Here is a 19,145-nt window from a genome sequence, read left to right as displayed (position 1 = left end):
ATGGTCATCTGCAAAGTCTTCTTGTAAAAAGCTTCCAAACTCTGATCTAACGTCATGCTTTTCTTTCTCAGAAATCACTTACGAAATGTCCAATCCCCACGTGGGATTAAAGTTTTGAGTGTTTGACTTCAAATGCATTTTGATTTATCTCACAATAGCGGCCTCTACTGTTTAATGAAGTTGAATAAAAAATGTCAACCTAAAAGCTTTAACAATGTACAAAAACTTGAATCTTAATAAATCAAATCAAAAACTCGCCTGTGATGTTTAGTGGTGTGTTTTAAACTAAATATGTTTTCACAAATCTCTCTTTCATTATTTGAAGTTGACAAAAAGCAGTAGGTCACATATGGAAGTGAAACTCTAAAAAAAGAAGTCTGACTGCACATTTAAGAAAAGCTGAGAAGGTGAATGGAGAAAAGCATGAAGAGATGAAGTTGTCTTGAGCATTACTCGCAGAGAAAGAGAAAATTTTTAATATGAATTATCTTCACAGCTGGTTCTTTGCATCCTGGGTTCTCTGTTATCTCACAAGTGAGTTTCAAATTTATACTGAAATGTTGGTACAATCATTAATTTGTTACAGTGAGGAAATTTATAAAATGTGTTTTATTTACGTAGTATTTAATTATGCAGTAAACCCAGAATCTTTTTTTATTTTTTTTTTCTAGAATAAGGTTAGAATTGTGTTGGCTATGTTAACTTAATAAATGTTTTGTATAGATTAAATTTTATGATCTAAATATAAAATTCAAGGTTGGTAAAACAACAACAACAAACATTCTCTATCTTTCTCTCAGTTTCAAAATGCAGCGATGTCACTGTACAGAGTTTCAAGGCTGATCGTGTCATTTTGCCATGCAAATATGACAGCAAATATCATGGAAAGTGTCACATATGCTGGATGAAAGGAGACATTCCCACTATGGGTTGTGGTAATGAAATTATCGGAAGTGATGGAGATAAAGTGGTGAGGGAAATATCATCCAGATACCAGCTGGCGGGAGAAATACAGCATGGAGATGTGTCTCTGACCATCTTAAACATTACAAAAACAGACTCTGGCAAATATGGATGCCGCATACATGTACCTGGACCGTTTAATGATGAGATGTATTACGTCCACTTGATTGTTAATGACGGTAAGTGTTTAAAGCATAGCTTTCCAGTGCTAAAACAATTGAAATGACTAAATCCAAGTGATTTAATTGTTTAAAACAATCATTCTGCTAGTCTACTACTCCCAATTTTGTGGTTAGTAGGACTTTTTTTTTAAATACCTTTTTCAAGGATAAATCAAATGATGACTGCTGCAAAAACATTCAGCTGGAATAAATAACATTTAAAACAGAGTTTTATTAAAATAGAAAAACATTTTAACCGACTTAAACTGTGTAACCCTCTCTCTCTCTCTCTCTCTCTCTCTCTATCTAACACACACACACACACACACACACACACACACACTATGCACAAAACTCAGAAGTTGAACATTCAATAGCAAATACTTAAACTAATAACAAAACATACTTCCAGTAGCTGATTCGGAAGTGCCAGATTGTCCTAGCAAAAGTCAGAATGACCTCCTCTCCTAGATTCGTGAAACAGTCGTCTATAAAATGATTTGCTGTTTTGCTGTAAGTAATCTTAAAGATTCCTAAATGCATCTACTTTCAGAAGGCCAAATAAAGTACTTTTGCTTTCACCCAGATACACACAGCATCTCCCTGACATGGCTGCTTCAACACTAATTGCAGTTTCTGAAACCACGCCTTCATTCTTTGTGTGAACATTTTGGCGGCATTATGCAAATATTTCCACAAAGTGAAGCAGACATGTGGGGGTGTGTTTGAACATGGCGTTTTAAGGGGGCATGAGTCTTAACTTTGATAAAGAATAACTCTTTGGGTTTGAGAATTTAGTCTTTGCAACTTTACAGATCTTCTTCATGTAGCAAGAGCTTGTAACAGTCCAAAGAGAAAGAAAAACATTTAAATTGCATCATATGACCCATTTAAGCAAAAATGATTTATCAGTTGTCATCTAAAGATGTAATTTACTCACCCTCAAGTTATTCCACCAATCAGCTGTGGCCTAATGGTTAGAGAGTTGGACTAGTTACTTGAAAGTCACCGGTTATAGTCTCAGTGCTGGCCGGAACTGAATGAACAGCACTCTCTTCCACCCTCAACACCATGGCTGAAGTGCCCTTGAGCATGGCACTGAATCTCTAGTTACTCCCTGGGTGCTGGATATATAGCTGCCCACTGCTCCAGGTGTGTGTTCACTTCTCACTGCTGTGTGTGTGCACTTGGATGGGTTAAATGCAGAGCACCAATTCTGAGTATGGGTTACCATACTTGGCAAATGTCATGACTTTACCTTTTAGAGTTTCTTTCTTCTGTTGAACATAAAATAAGGTATTTTGAAAAGTGTGTGTTAACAAACATTTGCTGGTACACTGTAAAAAGTTCATCAATGAGGTTAAATTATATTAGATACACCAGTTTAGGTCAGTCCGGAGGTACGTTACATGGATGTTTCCCAAGGTTGCTGATTGGCTGGAACTTCAGTAGTCGTTGAAGTGACGTCTTGGGAAGCCGGTGGTTGGGCGTTGGCTAACGATGCGGAAGCACCTCAAATGTTGTCTTGACCAATTAGATATTGCTCAGGGTGTTATAAAGGGATGGACATGGTCAGAAACAATGCTCAGGTAGGCCGTGGCATTTAAATGATGCCCAATTGGCACTAAGGGGCCTAAAGTGTGCCAAGAAAACATCCCCCACACCATTAAACCACCACCACCAGCCTGCACAGTGGTAACAAGGCATGATTGATCCATGTTCTCATTCTGTGATGCTTGTGCAAATTGTAGCCTTTTTTTCCTATTTGTAGTGGAGATGAGTGGTACCCGGTGGGGTCTTCTGCTGTTGTAGCCCATCCGCCTCGAGGTTGTGCGTGTTGTGGCTTCACAAATGCTTTGCTGCATACCTCAGTTGTAACGAGTGGTTATTTCAGTCAAAGTTGCTCTTCTATCAGCTTGAATCAGTTGGCCCATTCTCCTCTGACCTCTAGCATCAACAAGGCATTTTCACCCACAGGACTGCTGCATACTGGATGTGTTTCGCTTTTCAAACCATTCTTTGTAATCCCTAGAAATGGTTGTGCATGAAAATCCCAGTAACTGAGCAGATTGTGAAATACTCAGACCAGCCCTTCTGGCACCAACAACCATGCCACACTCAAAATTGCTTAAATCACCTTTTTTTTTCCCATTCTGACATTCAGTTTGGAGTTCAGGAGATTGTCTTGACCAGGACCACACCCCAAAATCCATTGAAGCACCTGCTTGTGATTGGTTGATTAGATAATTGTATTAATGAGAAATTGAACAGGTGTTCCTAATGATCCTTTAGGTGAGTGTGTATGATATGAAGTTAAGCAATGGACTTCCTTTATAAGTTTTTCTGAGTTTATTTTGGTGCATCTACATCTGTAAAAGACAGTTTATGTACCATTCTTTGACATAAGGACGTTCTGTGGAGACCATGGTCCGTATTCATAAAGAATCTTAATGCAAAAAGTAGCTCCTAGTGACAAAATTCTTAGAAAGCTGGGCGTTTTCTCTTACAATTAAAGAAAAAATCCTGGTAAAGTTTTTAGCCCTTAAAAGAGGTCTTAAGGTCAAACTTGTTAGGAGCACAGACAAGGACTTTTAAGAGGCTTAAGAGTTTCTTTAGCAGAGGAGAAAATGGCAGAAAGATGAAGAGACAGAAGAAATGTGTTGCAGACAATGGATGACAGTGAGTTAATAGACACTATAGATTAGATCGTGCAGGGATCATGTTTGTCACTGATCTTATTAGAGACGTGCTAACATATCCGACAAAGCGCAGAAATGCCATAGCACCAGAAATTAAAGTAATCACTACATTACGATATTTGGCAACTGGGAGAATGCAACAATGCAACAGGGATGATTTGGGTCTGTCACAACCTTCTGTAAGCAGAGTGATCACACAAACAATTACAGCACTTTCAGAACATCTTATTGTGTAGTAGTTCATTTCGTTTCCACTGGAAATTCCCACCTTGCAGGCTTAAAAATCTGCATTTATGAAAATAGCAGGCTTATAGGTGCGCACAAGCAAGGGGAATGAACCATTAATAGTTTGTGCTATACGCTCCCATGTCTGCTTTTTGTCCCTTGCTGTGACACCTGGCCCAAATTTTCCTTTAAGAATGGCCTTGTGTTCATCCACTAACTGGGCTAACAGTAAACACTGTTCCTCTGTCCAGTTTGGCTTTCTTGCCCTTCTTGGTTTTGATTCCATGTTTGATACATTAAAACCAACATACAAACCGCCATTTAAATAGGACAGCAATCACTGTAGATTAAAAGAGTGGAACAATTTTTATCATTCTAAGCCAATCAAATACCTTATAGGAAATTAAAAGCATGGTAAATAAAAAAAAGGATTTATATATGTCACGGGTGACAAAAACGCTCAGCGAGCGGAACCCTCTTGACGAGTCATGAATTTCCAGAGGGAACGATTTGTGTGCGACACATCCCACTCCGGTTCCGGGTGTGGTAGAAACATCGTTCCGGCCTGATTTACAAGCCAAAGATAAAAGGGCTATTCAGAGAAGTTTAGAGCGAGTGGGTTTTTGTGGAGCAGTATTGGGCACAAGCTTGCTCAGGGAAGTTATTTGGGTATGAAGATTTCCTGTTGAAGTATCCGGGGAAAAGGTTTCCTATTGAAGTCATCTCCATTTGGAGTGTACTTAGGCTGTGGTGAAGCCTCATTGGGGTGAAAGCTGCCCATTGAAGTCTGCTGGAACAGAGTTCGTCTGTGGGAATTTGCTGGACTGATTTATCGATTGGATCTGCACTGTGAAGGGAGAGAGAAAGATAAGTGAATTGAATTCATCTTACAAACATTCGAAAAGCTTGAAGAGGATACAGTGAATGTAAATCTGACTGTTGGGGAAGCTATGTGTTTCAGAGTGTGCTGAAGAGGAATTGTGGATTGAATATCCCCCACGGGAGTGTAACGAATGGATTGAGACCTCTGATCAGCCTTACCGTCCCTAGGGAGGAACATATTGCTGGGGAAAATCCTTAACCTCTTACTTACCGTCTGAGTCTGGAACTATGCAGCATCGCTGGTGAAGTAAGCTTTTAAGCCACTGTCTCACTCACGTGCACTGACACCAGCTTCCTGTACTGAGAAGACTTCTTACCTCCCTACTTGCCTTCTGAGTCTGGAAGTACTGGCCGAGTCCTGAAGAGAGCCGCCCCATTGGTGAAGTCGCCGTCAGGGCGAAACTGTGACATACGATCAGTACCTATCCTTAGCTGAAGAAGACTTAGAGGACACTGAAGTCTATCCCGTTTCTGCTCCTTGATTATATTGTGTTCAATAAAGATTATTATTCCTTGAAATTACCGCATGTCTGCGTTGTCCATCTGTTGTGGACCTGTGGTGTCGGCTCCTCACGGTGGTGTCTAAGTCAGGGGTGGCTGATCATCCGAGTCCACCCCGGTGACATACACACATATAGTGTGAGTGTGTGAGACAGAACAGTCAAATAGGAAAAAAAAAGTTTCCTTCTTGGACAACCAACCAATCACAGTCTTCAAAAGATTGTGTCATACATGGAACGGGGTCAACCCAGTCTCCTCACGAAGATGAAAGTTTTTGTCTTTTCATTACTCAGAGTTGCTCTCAGATCGGTCCCGAATCGCTCTTAAGCTATGTGAAAGTTTTTATGCTAAATTAAGAGTTTTCTGAGAGGATTCTTAGAATCTTTATGAATACGGGTCCAGAGGTTTAAAGGGTCCCCTTAAAGGAATTTAGGTCTGGTTTTTGCCTTCAAGGTGGGGGAAATCAATTCATAGATCTTGTGATCATGATTACTATCATGGGTTTAGATGTGATGGCTATGCTGTGCATCTCTTTGACCTTCAATCTGGATTACTTACCCCAAATTTGACAATCTATTTTCCCCATATCTGCTGATTGGCTTCATCACTCTGTCTCCTCTCCACCAGTAAGCTGGTGTGTGGTGGGCGTTCTGGCGCACTATGGCTGCCGTCGCATCATCCAGGTGGATGCTGCACACTGGTGGTGGATGAGGAGACCATGACCATGTAAGCGCTTTGAGTGTCTAGAAAAGCGCTATATAAATGTAAGGTATTATTATTATTATTATTATTATGAATTGAAATTGTCAATAATTGTTTTAATGGTGTTAATGTTGAAAGCTGTTCTGTGAAAGAGTTGGTTGGTTAGTGGACTTGCTTTTGACTTATGGGGCTAGGACTTGATTTACAATATACTGTTGCCTTCCTGTGGAAATCGGCTCCTCATATTTCAACTATGCTCCCGATCAAATCTTTAATTGGTCATGTTCGGGTCTGATATGCTACACAATGATTCAAAGTTCGGTAAAGTTGGCAACACATCCAAAGATTCGAACTTAACATTACATGAGCTAAACTCCTGAGTCCTTAAACCACAAATGGCTGTAGCCACACTAGGTTGTACATAATAATTAACTCAAATGATATATAGGGAATTTGAATAATTAATCAGGAATATGATTAATATATATCTCATATGACAGTTACACTAAATCTTATTGATTATGAAAAATAGCTCAATTGCATTCATCAATAAATCATTACAGGGCACTGTAATTTACTCAATATGTCAATATTCCATTCTTCATATCAATTATTGTGATCTCTCTTACTGTAAATTACTGCAAATCAAACAGTTGTTTGTCCAGCAAACGGCCGTAAGATTAACTTATCAATTTTCAATAAAGTTATCACTTCTTATAATTCAAGGAAAAATATTCTCTGGCCATGAAAACATTATCCTATCATTATGATAAATTTAGTCTCAAAGTAAAGCTTGTAGCTAAAAATCAGACAATTCATTGACTCGTAATGTGAGCGGTTTGGAGGCAATCATGAATATATGGGTTTTTAATAATTGAACTAATAATACATCAAACTACAAATCACACATAGTAAATACGCGTACGACAATACAGACAGTAAACTTTGTACAAGACATAACGGAATCCAAATATGGGAGAGAAAGAGAGAGAGAGAGAGAGACTGAATGAGAGATAAGGGACAATAGAGAGGTGAGACAGAGCTTGGTCACAGAATGAGCTCAGTCAGGCAAACTCACAGACAGTAAACTTTTGGAAGCCAACAACGACTCAAATCATAGAAACACTTTAAGCAGCATTTAAATCTCCATAGAAAATGATACTTGCAGAGACTCTCTGTGTGACGCCAGACCGGCGACGCGCGTGTGAGCTGCGCTGGAGCTTGGCGTGAGCTGGAGCAGCGTGGTCCTTTGTGGCAAGGAGTGTTCGTTCATCTTCCGGGCTGCTGCGGAATCGCGCGGTATTTGAAAGGTTTAACAAGGCAGTGTTTCAGAATTCATCTTCCTCGTGTGGAGAGGCGAATAGGCGAATAAACTTAGTAAAGAAAAGAAAACAAAACAACGAAAACAAAAGCTTCCGAAGGAGCCATGAGAATGGCTGTCCTCTCAGCCCCTGTGCTGAGGGGGACGGCGATAGGAGCGCAGGCCGCGCAGAGGGATGAGCGGGAGCGACAAGGATCGAAGCAGGAGAGCAGCGTGTAAGAGAACGAAGAGAGGATGGACCTTGTTCGGTCAGCTCTTATGGCTTGAGATGGTTCACGCCTCTGTTCGCGTGAACAACCAATGAAGGTCTGAAAAATTGTTTGTTGGACCTTTCAAATACCGCTCGATTCCGCAGCAGCCTCGGCAGACAAAGAGACCATGCTCACGCCAAGCTCCAGCGCAGCTCACACGCGCGCCGGTCTGGCGTCACACAGAGACCCTGCAAATATCATTTTCTGTGGAGATTTAAATGCTGCTTTAACGTTTGTCTATGATTTGATTTGTTGTTGTCTTTCAAGGGTTACTGTCTGTGAGTTTGCATAACTGAGCTTAGTCTGTGATCACGTTCTATCTCACCCCTCTCTCGTCCCTTATCTCTCATTCATTCTCTCTCTCTCTCTCTCTTTCTCTCCCTTATTTGGATTCCGTTATGTCTTGTACAAAGTTTACTGTCTGTATTGTCGTACGCATATTTACTCTGTGTGATTTGTAGTTTGATGTATTATTAGTTAAATTATTAAAAACCCATATATATATTCATGATTGTCTCTTAATCGCTCACATTACGAGTCAATGAGATGCCTGATCTAGCTACATACAAGCTTTACTTTGAGCAACTAAATTCATCATAATGATAGGATAATGTTTTCATGGCCAGAGAATATTTTTCCTTGAATTATAAGAAGTGATAACTTTATTGAAAATTGATAAGTTAATCTTACGGCCGTTTGCTGGACAAACCACTGTTTGATTTGCGGTAATTTACTATAAGAGATATCACTATAATTGATATGAAGAATGGCATATTGACATATTAATTAGTAAATTACAGCGTCCTGTAATGAGTTATTGATATAGGCAATTGAGCTATTTTTCATCTTCAATAAAATTTAGTGTAACTGTCATATGAGATATATATTAATCATATTCCTGAATAATTATTGAAATTCCCCAATATATCATTTGAGTTAATTATTATGTACAACCCAGTGCTGCTACAACATTATGTAGGAGTTGGGTAATAATGCAACATTAATTTGTTCTGCAAAAAATTATATACCTCCACACACAGAGTTAAAATGTGCTCTTTTCTTATCCCAGTGCCTAGAGTTTCACAATTTCATATAAATATTATTTCTTATTTAATATTGATAAGCTACTTAACCACAATTGAAAAAAGATGGGTTTTAAAAAACTTTAATGTACTGTTGTGCAGACCTGTTGCTTTTTTTGCTCAATAATTGTTCCTATTTAAGTCCCCTTGCCATTCAGCCATGTGTTCATAGAAATTACATCAAAACCCAGAATGTTCAAAGCATGGAATTGCAGTTATTTTGGAGGAGGTGGAAAATAATAAAATCCAGCTATTTTCAAAGCTGAAAAACAGCATTATAATGGCTGAGAAAAAGAATATCTGGACAGGAACCACTCAAAAAATAAATGTTGCTGGCTATGGGTAAAGCCCCTTTTACGCCAAGCACGATAAGTATAAAGATAACTATAAAAATAATTATATTAGCGTCCACACCAGCGAATGTGCATCTGCCGCTTTAAATTCTAGAGCTTGTTATAGCAGGATGGATTGGCTGTCCATGATTGTATTATTCATCAGCTGGAAAAAATAATTCTGAAAATGATTCCAATGATACAGTTTCTCTGTGCCTTTATCGTTATAGTTGTAGCGTGGACTCTGGTATTCTTTAATATTGAGAATGATTTTTAGAACTATACTGTATCTTTATCATTATCTTATTGTGCTTGGTGTGAACGGGCTTAAGAACAAAGCTCAGAAGAAGTCAGGAATAAGCAGGGCTGGTAAGGTTACTTTTAAAATGTATTTCACTACAGATTACAAAATACAAGCTTTAAAAAGTAATCAGTAATGTATTTCGTTAGATTACTCAAGTTTAGTAACTTAATCTAAATACTTTAGAATACTTTGAAATACTTAAGTTTTGTAATACAAAGGAACATACTTGTTTATATGCTTTCCGACGTCATACGGGCCATAAGATTTGTGTTTTCTTTGCATTTTATTTTTAAGAACATCAATTATCCACAGAATTTCTATGAACAACAAATGTCTCGGTTATGTATGGTAACCCTCATTCCCTGAATGTGACCGAGACATTCCCTTTCAGTCGAAAAAATGGGATCTACCAAAGCGCCATGGGTGCTGCCCCTTCCAGTGCCCTGTGCAAGCTGCCTGCGCCCCTATTAGGTGTAGGCCCGGGCTCGGAACAAGTAGTTCCACTCACCAATGTCAAAGCACTACCTCAGTGGGTAAGATTGGATAACACTGGGAAAACGTATCCGTTCCGCTTTAAACAGGGACGCTGCGGAAGCCCCATCCTTCAAAGATCAAATACACATATAGCATCCGTTTAGGTGTATATGGAGAAATTTGAGGTGATTAAAACCCTCTTGGGAAGGCAGAAGTCTGCCGGGGAAACACGGGCTCTAAGGCTATACCGTGAACTATACACATACGAGTACCGCTTAGGTCTCAGTATGGAACCTGGCCTTCCATAGTTCTCGCAGATTCATCATGAAGGCCTGGCGCCGGACATTCCGCCACGTCCAGCTGCCTAGGGTGATGGAGGATCTCAACAGGGTCTACAGTACGGACACTCTGGAGCAGTTTAAGCAAGCCGACACTAACCGGGGCCTCTCAGTGCCACTACCCATTTGAGGTGAGAACAAAGGAGGATACCAGCTCTACATGAAGGCTATAGAACCTAGCGAACGTGTTGGGGTCGCCCAAACCCGCAGCTCTACAAATATCTGTCACTGAGGTGCCACGAGTCAGCGCCCAGGAGAATGCAACACTTCTAGTTGAGTGAGCTCGCAACCTGAATGGGCAGGGCACACCCTGAGCCTGATAAGCCAGGGCTATGGCATCCACAATCCAGTGGGCCATCCTTTGCTTAGAGGCACTCCCCTTCTGCCAGCCTCCGTAACAGACAAAGAGCTGGTCTGAGGTCCTGAAGCTTTGTGTCTAGTCTACGTAGCATCTCAATGCTCGGACGGGACTGAGCAAAGCCAGGGCTGGGTCTGCCTCCTCCAGGGGCAGCGCTTGCAAATTCACCACCTTGTCTTTGAAGGGTGTAGTGGGAACCTTGGGCACATAGCCAGGCCGGGGCCTCCCGTACCTGGGAGATTACCAGGACCAGTTTTCAGTGAAAGAAACTTTAGCTCAACTGAATGCAAAGGCTCGAATGGGCCCTGCTGTAGTGATTTAAGCACTAGAGTCAGGTCCCAGGAAGGTATAGAGGGGGGCCGGGAAGGATTTAACCTCCTAGACCCTTAAAGAAACCTGACGATGAGATCATGCTTACACAAAGACTTCCCATTCACAGGGTCGTGGTACGCAGCAATAGTGGCAACCTGGACTTTGAGGGTGGAGGGAGACAGCCTTCACTCCAGCCGTTGCTGCAAAAAGGAAAGCACAATCGCAATCGGGCATCTTTGGGGGTCTTCTCTGCGAGAAGAACACCACTTGACGAACAGGTTCCACTTCAAGGTGTAAGCGTGTCTCGTAGATGGTGCTCTTGCCGAAGTGATGGTGTTCACTACCTCTTGGGGTAGGTCACCTAGAACCTCTGCATCCCAGACATGGAGTTTCCAAAGGTCTGGACGTGGGTGCCAAATGGTGCCCTGTCTCTGAGTCAGTAGATCCCTCCTCAGAGGAAACGGCCAAGGAGGGGCTGACGAGAGGAGCACTAGTTTGGGGAACCGATTTATATTATTACAAAAATGGGAGAAAATGTAAAGCTCGGTTTGGCGGTAAAAGTCATTGTGTTGCCATAGAAACATGGTACGCGTTCAAGACTGCACATGCGTGCTAGCTGGATCAACCTAAAATATGCTTTTTAACACAATTTGAGCGTCATAGAAAACATGTGACAGTTCACCTCAGATCTTGTTGCTGATTTGAAATATATTAAATATGAGTGTGTCAATTGTGCAAGCATTATTACTGTGCGTGCACTTGCATTAACTCTGAGTCTGCGCACTCTGCTTCTTACGGCAGACAGAGAGAGATCGCTTTTTTTCCTTTTTTTTGGCTAACTCTTTTCTTTTCCTAATTTTACAAGTTGCAAGTTACAAAAAACACAAGCAGTGTCTGATCACGGTCAGGTGTTCTCCGGGTCTGATGACTCCAATTGCACGGTTATTACACACAATGTTAAAGACCTGGGACCCAAAGTAATAGATTCAGACCCGACTCGGACCCGGCTGATCATTTAAAATATAGACCCAAACACGTACGGGTCCTGGTTTCAGCTGACTCTAGTGCCTCTACCATTTTGGTTTTGTTTGACCTGAGTGCAGCATTTGACACAGTATGTCACTCCATATTTTTTGATAGACTAAAGAGTTGGCTCGGTATCTCTGGCACTGTGTTTGAATGGTTCAGACCCTACCTTACAAATAGATTCCAGTTTGTTGTTCTGGGAAATAACAAATCAGACATTAGTCAGATCATGTTTTGGGGCCCATAATGTTTAGCATTTACTGTATATACTTCCTCTGGGGGAAATCATTAGAAAACACGGTCTTGGATATAATTTTTATGCTGAAGATACCCAAATATACATTAGTTCAAAGTTTGATGTTACAGTTTGTTCTACAATCCTCTCTGAATGTTTGCAGGACTTAAAAGTATGGATGCTTCACAACTTTCTAAAATTAAATACCTCAAAGGCAGAGGTTACCAGCAGCCATCCAAAAAAGTAGCAGTTTGAATTTCACACTGGATAACAGCTCTGTACTGCCGTCTATACAAGCTCGTAACCTCGGTGTGATATTTGATATTAGGCCTTTCCTTTCTACACCTGATACTGAAAGGCTTATCCATGCTTTGATCACTTCAAGAATTACTGCAATTCTCTTTACATTGGTCTATCAACAAAATCTATCAAACGGCTTCAACTCAGCAGTATGTGTTCTCACTCACACAGCCTCACGGCAGCTGATCAGTGGTGTCCTCTGTAACTTGCACTGGCTTCCAGTTTAATCGCGTATTAAGTTTAAAACGTGTTTTAACATAAAGCTGTGCATGAATTGGCTCCTTCTTATGTTTGTGATTTAGTTACTCCTTACATGCTTTCTCGTCCTCTTCGCTCTGCTGATTCTCTTCTTCTTTATCAGCCCCACTCCAGATTAAAAACTATGGGACAGAGAGCCTTTTCTTGTGCTGCTCCAAGGTTATGGAATACGCTTCCTTTGAATGTTCGAAGTGCTCCTACACTAAGTACTTTTAAGAAACTGTTGAAAACACCTCTTTAAAATTGCTTATCCTGATTAAGCTGTTGATTAGGGTTTTGATTTGATTTATTTAGCTGTTTTATATTGTATCATTTAATTATGCATTTTAATATTTTTTTACATTGTTGTAGCGCTTTGGGTGTGAGAAAAGCGCATTATAAATAAAATGTATTATTATTATTATTATAAACTGTGAAAAGACATGAGAAGATAACAAATGGTTCACAATTTACTGAGACTCTGCTTAGAATAAGGTGGCAGAAGAAAATCCTATGTAGACTTGAGCTAAATAATGTGACTCGAAGGCCTAATTTGCTGTTACGGTAAACTAGGACAGGAGGCTGTAATAACAGTAGAACACGGTTTATTGAGGCACAAGCAGAGGAGCAGGTAGTGCACTGTGAGGTAATGGTGCTACAGGTAGTCGTGATGATCGCATGCATTGGTGGAGAACACAAGATGCTGGAGGTAGTGGACACACACACGATGGAGACTTAGAGATCGCTGGAGAGAGGTAAGCAGAGAGATAGTTTAGTCCTTAGAGTAAGCGTGCAGGTTAGGCTTTGTTGCAAATAAGACCATACGCTGACTGTGGTATTTATGGGAAGTGATGATTGCCGGTGGATGAGGAGCAGGTGGGAGTAATTAATACTCAGGAAGTGCGCTGTGATGGTTGGTGATGAAATCTGGCGTGTCTGTTACAGGGACAGGACTAATGACAGATCATTGCAGAGTAAGTAGTGAAGCCTATCTGCTACCCGCTCAGTCCATCTGTCTATCAGTCAATTACATCTACACTTCGGGGTTTTCAACTTACAGAAAACACAGCACAGAAACAACTTACAGAAAACACAGAGGTACAGAACACCACACAGCACAGGCTTTTCGGCACTGCACCAAGCAAAAATTTCAGCTCCAAGTAAAAATAAAAATAAAAAACATAAAGATCAAACGCCTAAAAAGGTCTCTGCGCATTAATTCAAATGGTTTGTTTTCCCCCATGGCATAAACTGTCATGACGTTTTTGTTGGCATTCCCACCAATGGCAAACGAGTCAACACACACACATACTGTAAATACACAGATATAGTGCACTGATTTTAGTTTGTGTTATGTGAAAAAAATCAAACTAATCAATCAAATTTAAAACTGTATTTCTTAATTAACGTGGAAAAAAAACTGTAAAATAAAACAGTAAAAAAAAATTTTTTTTACAGTGTGGCCTTTGACTTCCATAATATGGAGTAAAAAAAAATACTATGCAAGTTAATGGCTACCATCAACTGTTAATGTTTTTTTCTTTTCTTTTTTTCAACAGGAGAAAAAATCATACAGGTTTTGAACTACATAATTATGACCAAATTTGAGTGATCTGTCCCTTTAAATATTCAAAAGTGACATTAAAGACATTTATAATGTTCTATTTTGAAAATTCTATTCATCAAATAACAGTTAAACAAATCAGTATATTATAATAATTCCCTAATAATCATGTGACACTGAAAAAAACAGTTATTTTAAATTCGATCAAAATTTCATTATTTTTCTACTGTATTTTTTATTTAATAAATGCAGATTTTTCAAAAACAAATAAAACAATAATAAAAACAATAACCAACACACTTTTTTCTGTATTTCCATTAATTAAATTGATTAATTAATAATCCATTAACAAATAGATTTATTTACCAAATTATAAACCATCATTTATAACATGAATTACCAATGCTAATAGTTGGAACACAATGGTCGGTGAACATTTCACCAGTGCTCAAAAGTCACTATGATAAGAAATTCAAATAACCCTGAACTAACCATTTTTGTTTTAATGCAGTCTACTTGTTACGTGGAGGGGTTGGGATGAACTCAGATGCAGAATGTCACAAACACAGGGTTTATTAACAAAAAAGGGAAAACAAAACCCACGAGGGGGAAAACACTGACTAGGGTAGACACTAAATGACTTAACTAGACAAGATAAACAAAGACTCGAAACACAAGAACACTAACTACAAATAAACAATAACAGGTCTCACAACGTCTTCTTCCAAGGGCAACACCGAGTAACAATATATCACAGGAACATGGAGTAACACATATCACAATGTGGAACAATCACAATGAGGAACAATCACAATGAACCGACAAAAGACAGAGCACACTAGGGGATCTAAATAGGAGAATTAATTAAGACACAACAGGTGGCACAGATAAGGCAATCACAACAAGACTAGGATAACAAGGGGGCGGGGCAAGGGGACGAGACAACACAAGCACATGGCCCAAAGACAAGGCCATGTGCTTGTACACAAAACACGGGTCTGTCATGATCCTGTCTCAAGACTAGAGAAAAGTCAGGACATGAAGGCAGAATCATGACACTACTATGTATCAGGCCAAACCACACTCATTCCTGAGCTTTATATCATATCAGAAAAGTCTAATGCTGGTATGTATATAATCATGACCACGTTTAATCAACACTGAAAGTGATTCAGCAATATGAGACAATGCATGAGAAGAGTAGATATAAACATGATGGTTTATTTCAGAAGCTACTGACATCTACATGGAGGAAGCCGTTACGGTGGTCCAAAGTGAGGTATTGCACAGACACATACATTAGTAGTTCTGCATTTGCTGTCAATCCATATTTTGTCTTGAATTTGTTGTAGGTAGTTTCTGTATGTAAATGCATATTGATATGATATGTTTTGGACCTAAAGAAGGTGTTACCTGTTGTGTCTCCTTCTAGGATACAATGGAAACATTTGTCATAAATACTGTAAGAGTGGGAGCCCTTGTCTTCATCCCGGGTTTAATTATTGCACTTCTGTTCAGTAAGTAGAGAAGCAAGTAATTATATTTAATGGTTTAGCTCTGGAGTCTAGAGAAATATTAAATACTTGTAAAATAACAAACATAAAAAGTTCATGAAATCTCTCAAGAATATGTACAGGTCACATTTTAGTCCAAACTTAAAAGAGAGTAAAAAAAATAATTAGAATAAGAAAATACTTTTATTTATTTTTTTGCAAAGTGACATTATTTTTGATGAAGTATTGTCGAATTTTGTAATATATTTATTTTATTAAGGTCTCAATGGTCATTCTCATTGTCATTTAAAACATTAATGTACTAATATATACATGTGCTTCTCAATAAATTAGAATGTCGACGAAAAGTACATTTATTTCAGTACATTTATTTCAGTAATTCAACTCAAATTGTGAAACTCATGTACTAAATAAATTCAATGCACACAGACTGAAGTAGTTTGGTTCTTTTAACTGTGATTATTTGGCTCACATTTAACAAAAACCCACCAAATCACAATCTCAACAAATTAGAATATCATGACATGCCAATCAGCTAATCAAATGAAAACACCTGCAAAGGTTTCCTGAGCCTTCAAATGGTCTCTGACAATCATTGACACCCTTCACAAGGATTGTAATTAACAAAAATGAATTGCCGATAAGCTGGCTGATCACAGAGTGCTGTATCCAAGCATGTTATTCATCTTGTTAAGCCACTCCTGTTTAACAGACAATGTCAGAAGCATCTCACCTGGGCTAAGGAGAAGAAGAAATGGACTGTTGACCAATGCCCAGTGGTCCAAAGTCCTTGTCAGGGTTTGGGGCTAATCACCTGCCTTTTGGGGTTGTGAATGTGTGTTTGGAATGGTTTGACAGCTCACTGCGTCCACCTGTTTGATTTGTTTTCCCCGCCCTCCTAGTTTCTCCTTAGTTAACCTTAATTGTTCGCCACCTGTTCTCAATGTACTTCAAATTTTTTTCCCTTTATAATTCCCTGTGGTTCTCTGTTCGTGGCCAGACTGTTGGAACTCTTACCAATAGCTCGAGCTGGTCTCTGTACTCACCTTGTCTTGTCTTGTCTTGTCTTCAGGCTCCAGTGTTTTTTGCTGTTTTGCTCTGCCTCTTGTTCTCACGAATGCAGTACTCCTAGAAAATTCCTGCTCTCATTTCTCTGGGTTTCGGCTGTCGAACGAGTTAAACTGTGGAACGATACTCATCTGCCTTGTTTCATCTGCTTTCAATAAAGCTCAGTGTAAACCCGCAACTGAATCCAGCCCATTTCTCCTGACAGTCCTCTTTTCAGATGATAGCAGGTTTTGTTTTTGATTTGTAAACCAAGGTCCTAGAGTCTGGAGGAAGGGTGAAGAAGTCCAGTGTTAAGTTTCCACAGTCTGTGATGATTTGGGGTGCAATGTCATCTGCTGATGTTGGTTCGTTGTGTTTTTTGAAAACCCAAGAAACTTCAACCATTTACCAAGAAATCTTGGAGCACTTCATGCTTCCTTCTGCTAACCAGCTTTTTGAAGATGCTGATTTTATTTTCCAGCAGGATTTGGCACCTGACCACACTGTCAAAAGCAGCATAAGTTGGTTGAATGACCATGGAAACTCACCAGACCTGAAATGTATTGTCAAGAGAAAGATGAGAAACAAGAGACAAAACAATGCAGATGAGCTAAAGGCCACTGTCAAAGAAACCTGGGCTTCCATACCACCTGAGCAGTGCCACAAACTGATCACCTCCATGCCATGCCGAATTGAGGCAGTAATTAAAGCAAAAACACCCCCTACCAAGTATTGAGAAGATGTACAGTAAATGAACATACTTTCCAGAAGGCCAACAATTCACTAAATTTTTTTTTTATTATTATTATTGGTTTTATGAAGTACTCTAATTTGTTAAGAAAGTGAATTGGTGTGTTTTTGTTAAATGTGAGCCAAAATCATAAAAATTAAAAGAACCAACTAAACTAATTCAGTCTATGTGCATTGAATTTATTTAATACATGAGTTTCACAATTTGAGCTGAATTACTACAATAATTTAACTTTTTCTTAACGTTCTAATTTATTGAGAAGCACCTGTACACTCTTAAAGATAAATCTGCTTAAAAGGTTATTCACAGCTATGCTATAGAAGAAACATTTTTGGTTCCACAAAGAACCGTTTAGTCAAAGGTTCTTGAAAGAACCATCTCTTTCTTACCTTTTTATAATCTGAAGAATCTTCTTTCGCTACAAAGAAACTTTTGTGAAACAGAAAGGTTCTTAAGATGTGAAAAGGTTCTTTATGGAACCATTTAGATGAAAAGATTCTTATCGCATCGTCGTGAACCACCTTTATTTTTAAGAGTGTAGCGGGTGAAATATGTCTTGCAGGTTGTCGAACCTCTGTACCCAACAATTATATATAGGGGTGAAATATGTGACATTGTCAGGTTATGATGTTCACATATGTCATATTAACCCAAATAAACCTCAACCAACAATATATCATTTGAAAAGTGCATTGAACACTTTTATTTAATACATGAACAAGAAAAATTTGCTCATTCAATATGCCTGTGTACAAAATTCAGCAGATCCTCGTGCTGCATACAGTTTTAATTTGGCTCTCAGAATGTGCCTCAATGGCTGAGTGGAAGTGAAAGAGGTGACTCACGGCATGTTTTGCTTACTGTGCATTAACGTGTCTTTCTGAATGCTTTGCCTTCAGGACTGCGGCGCTCCAGAGAACACAACAGCTGCGTGAGAATATAAACCCTGAGCCTTCCCGACCCACACAACCACACAAAGAGATTTGGTGTTATAGTTATGAGGTCACTATGACTGTAAAAAAAACCACATGCATGGTAACACGTATATATATATATATATATATATATATATATATATATATATATATATATATATATATATATATATATATATATATATATATATATGAAGAATTCAGATGCAAAAGCCTCTAAGTGCCATCTGAAATTTTCATCTAAAATTAGGATTTTTATCAAGCTCCAATATTTATGTTCAGTTATGTATGTATATGTATATATGTATGTATGTTTGTGTATATATATATATATATATATATATATATATATATATATATATATATATATATATATATATATATATATATATATATATATATATATATATATATATATTGTGGTTTGTTCTCAGTGCCTAATATTTGTGAATAATTAATCAATTATTATTTTTAATCTGAGGAATTTTAGACTTATTTACATTACTGTGTTGTTGTTGTTGTTGTTTTTGTTGTTTTTCACTATATAGGCTAGCTTATAAAATGTTTGCTAATTGTATGGTCATCTGTAAAGTCTTCTTGTAAAACGCTTCCAAACTCTGATCTAACGTCA

General features: G+C 38.8%; 1 protein-coding gene across 1 annotated transcript; it reads left to right on the top strand.

Annotated features, from left to right (window-relative positions):
* The first annotated feature begins 372 nt into the window (after nt 1–372).
* Nucleotides 373–18,613, top strand: LOC113038462 (T-cell immunoglobulin and mucin domain-containing protein 4-like). The gene is made up of 5 exons (XM_026195886.1): nt 373–534; nt 801–1,142; nt 15,497–15,546; nt 15,700–15,784; nt 18,479–18,613. Exons 1-5 carry the CDS (start codon nt 480–482, stop codon nt 18,520–18,522), a joined length of 576 nt encoding a protein of 191 aa, XP_026051671.1. The 5' UTR covers nt 373–479; the 3' UTR covers nt 18,523–18,613.
* The last annotated feature ends 532 nt before the right edge of the window (nt 18,614–19,145 follow it).

Source organism: Carassius auratus, chromosome 21 (genome assembly GCF_003368295.1).
Source record: "Carassius auratus strain Wakin chromosome 21, ASM336829v1, whole genome shotgun sequence".
In the NCBI taxonomy this organism is placed as follows: Eukaryota; Metazoa; Chordata; class Actinopteri; order Cypriniformes; family Cyprinidae; genus Carassius; species Carassius auratus.
Note: the sequence above shows the minus strand (reverse complement) of the source record. Positions and strands in the feature narration are given on the sequence as shown.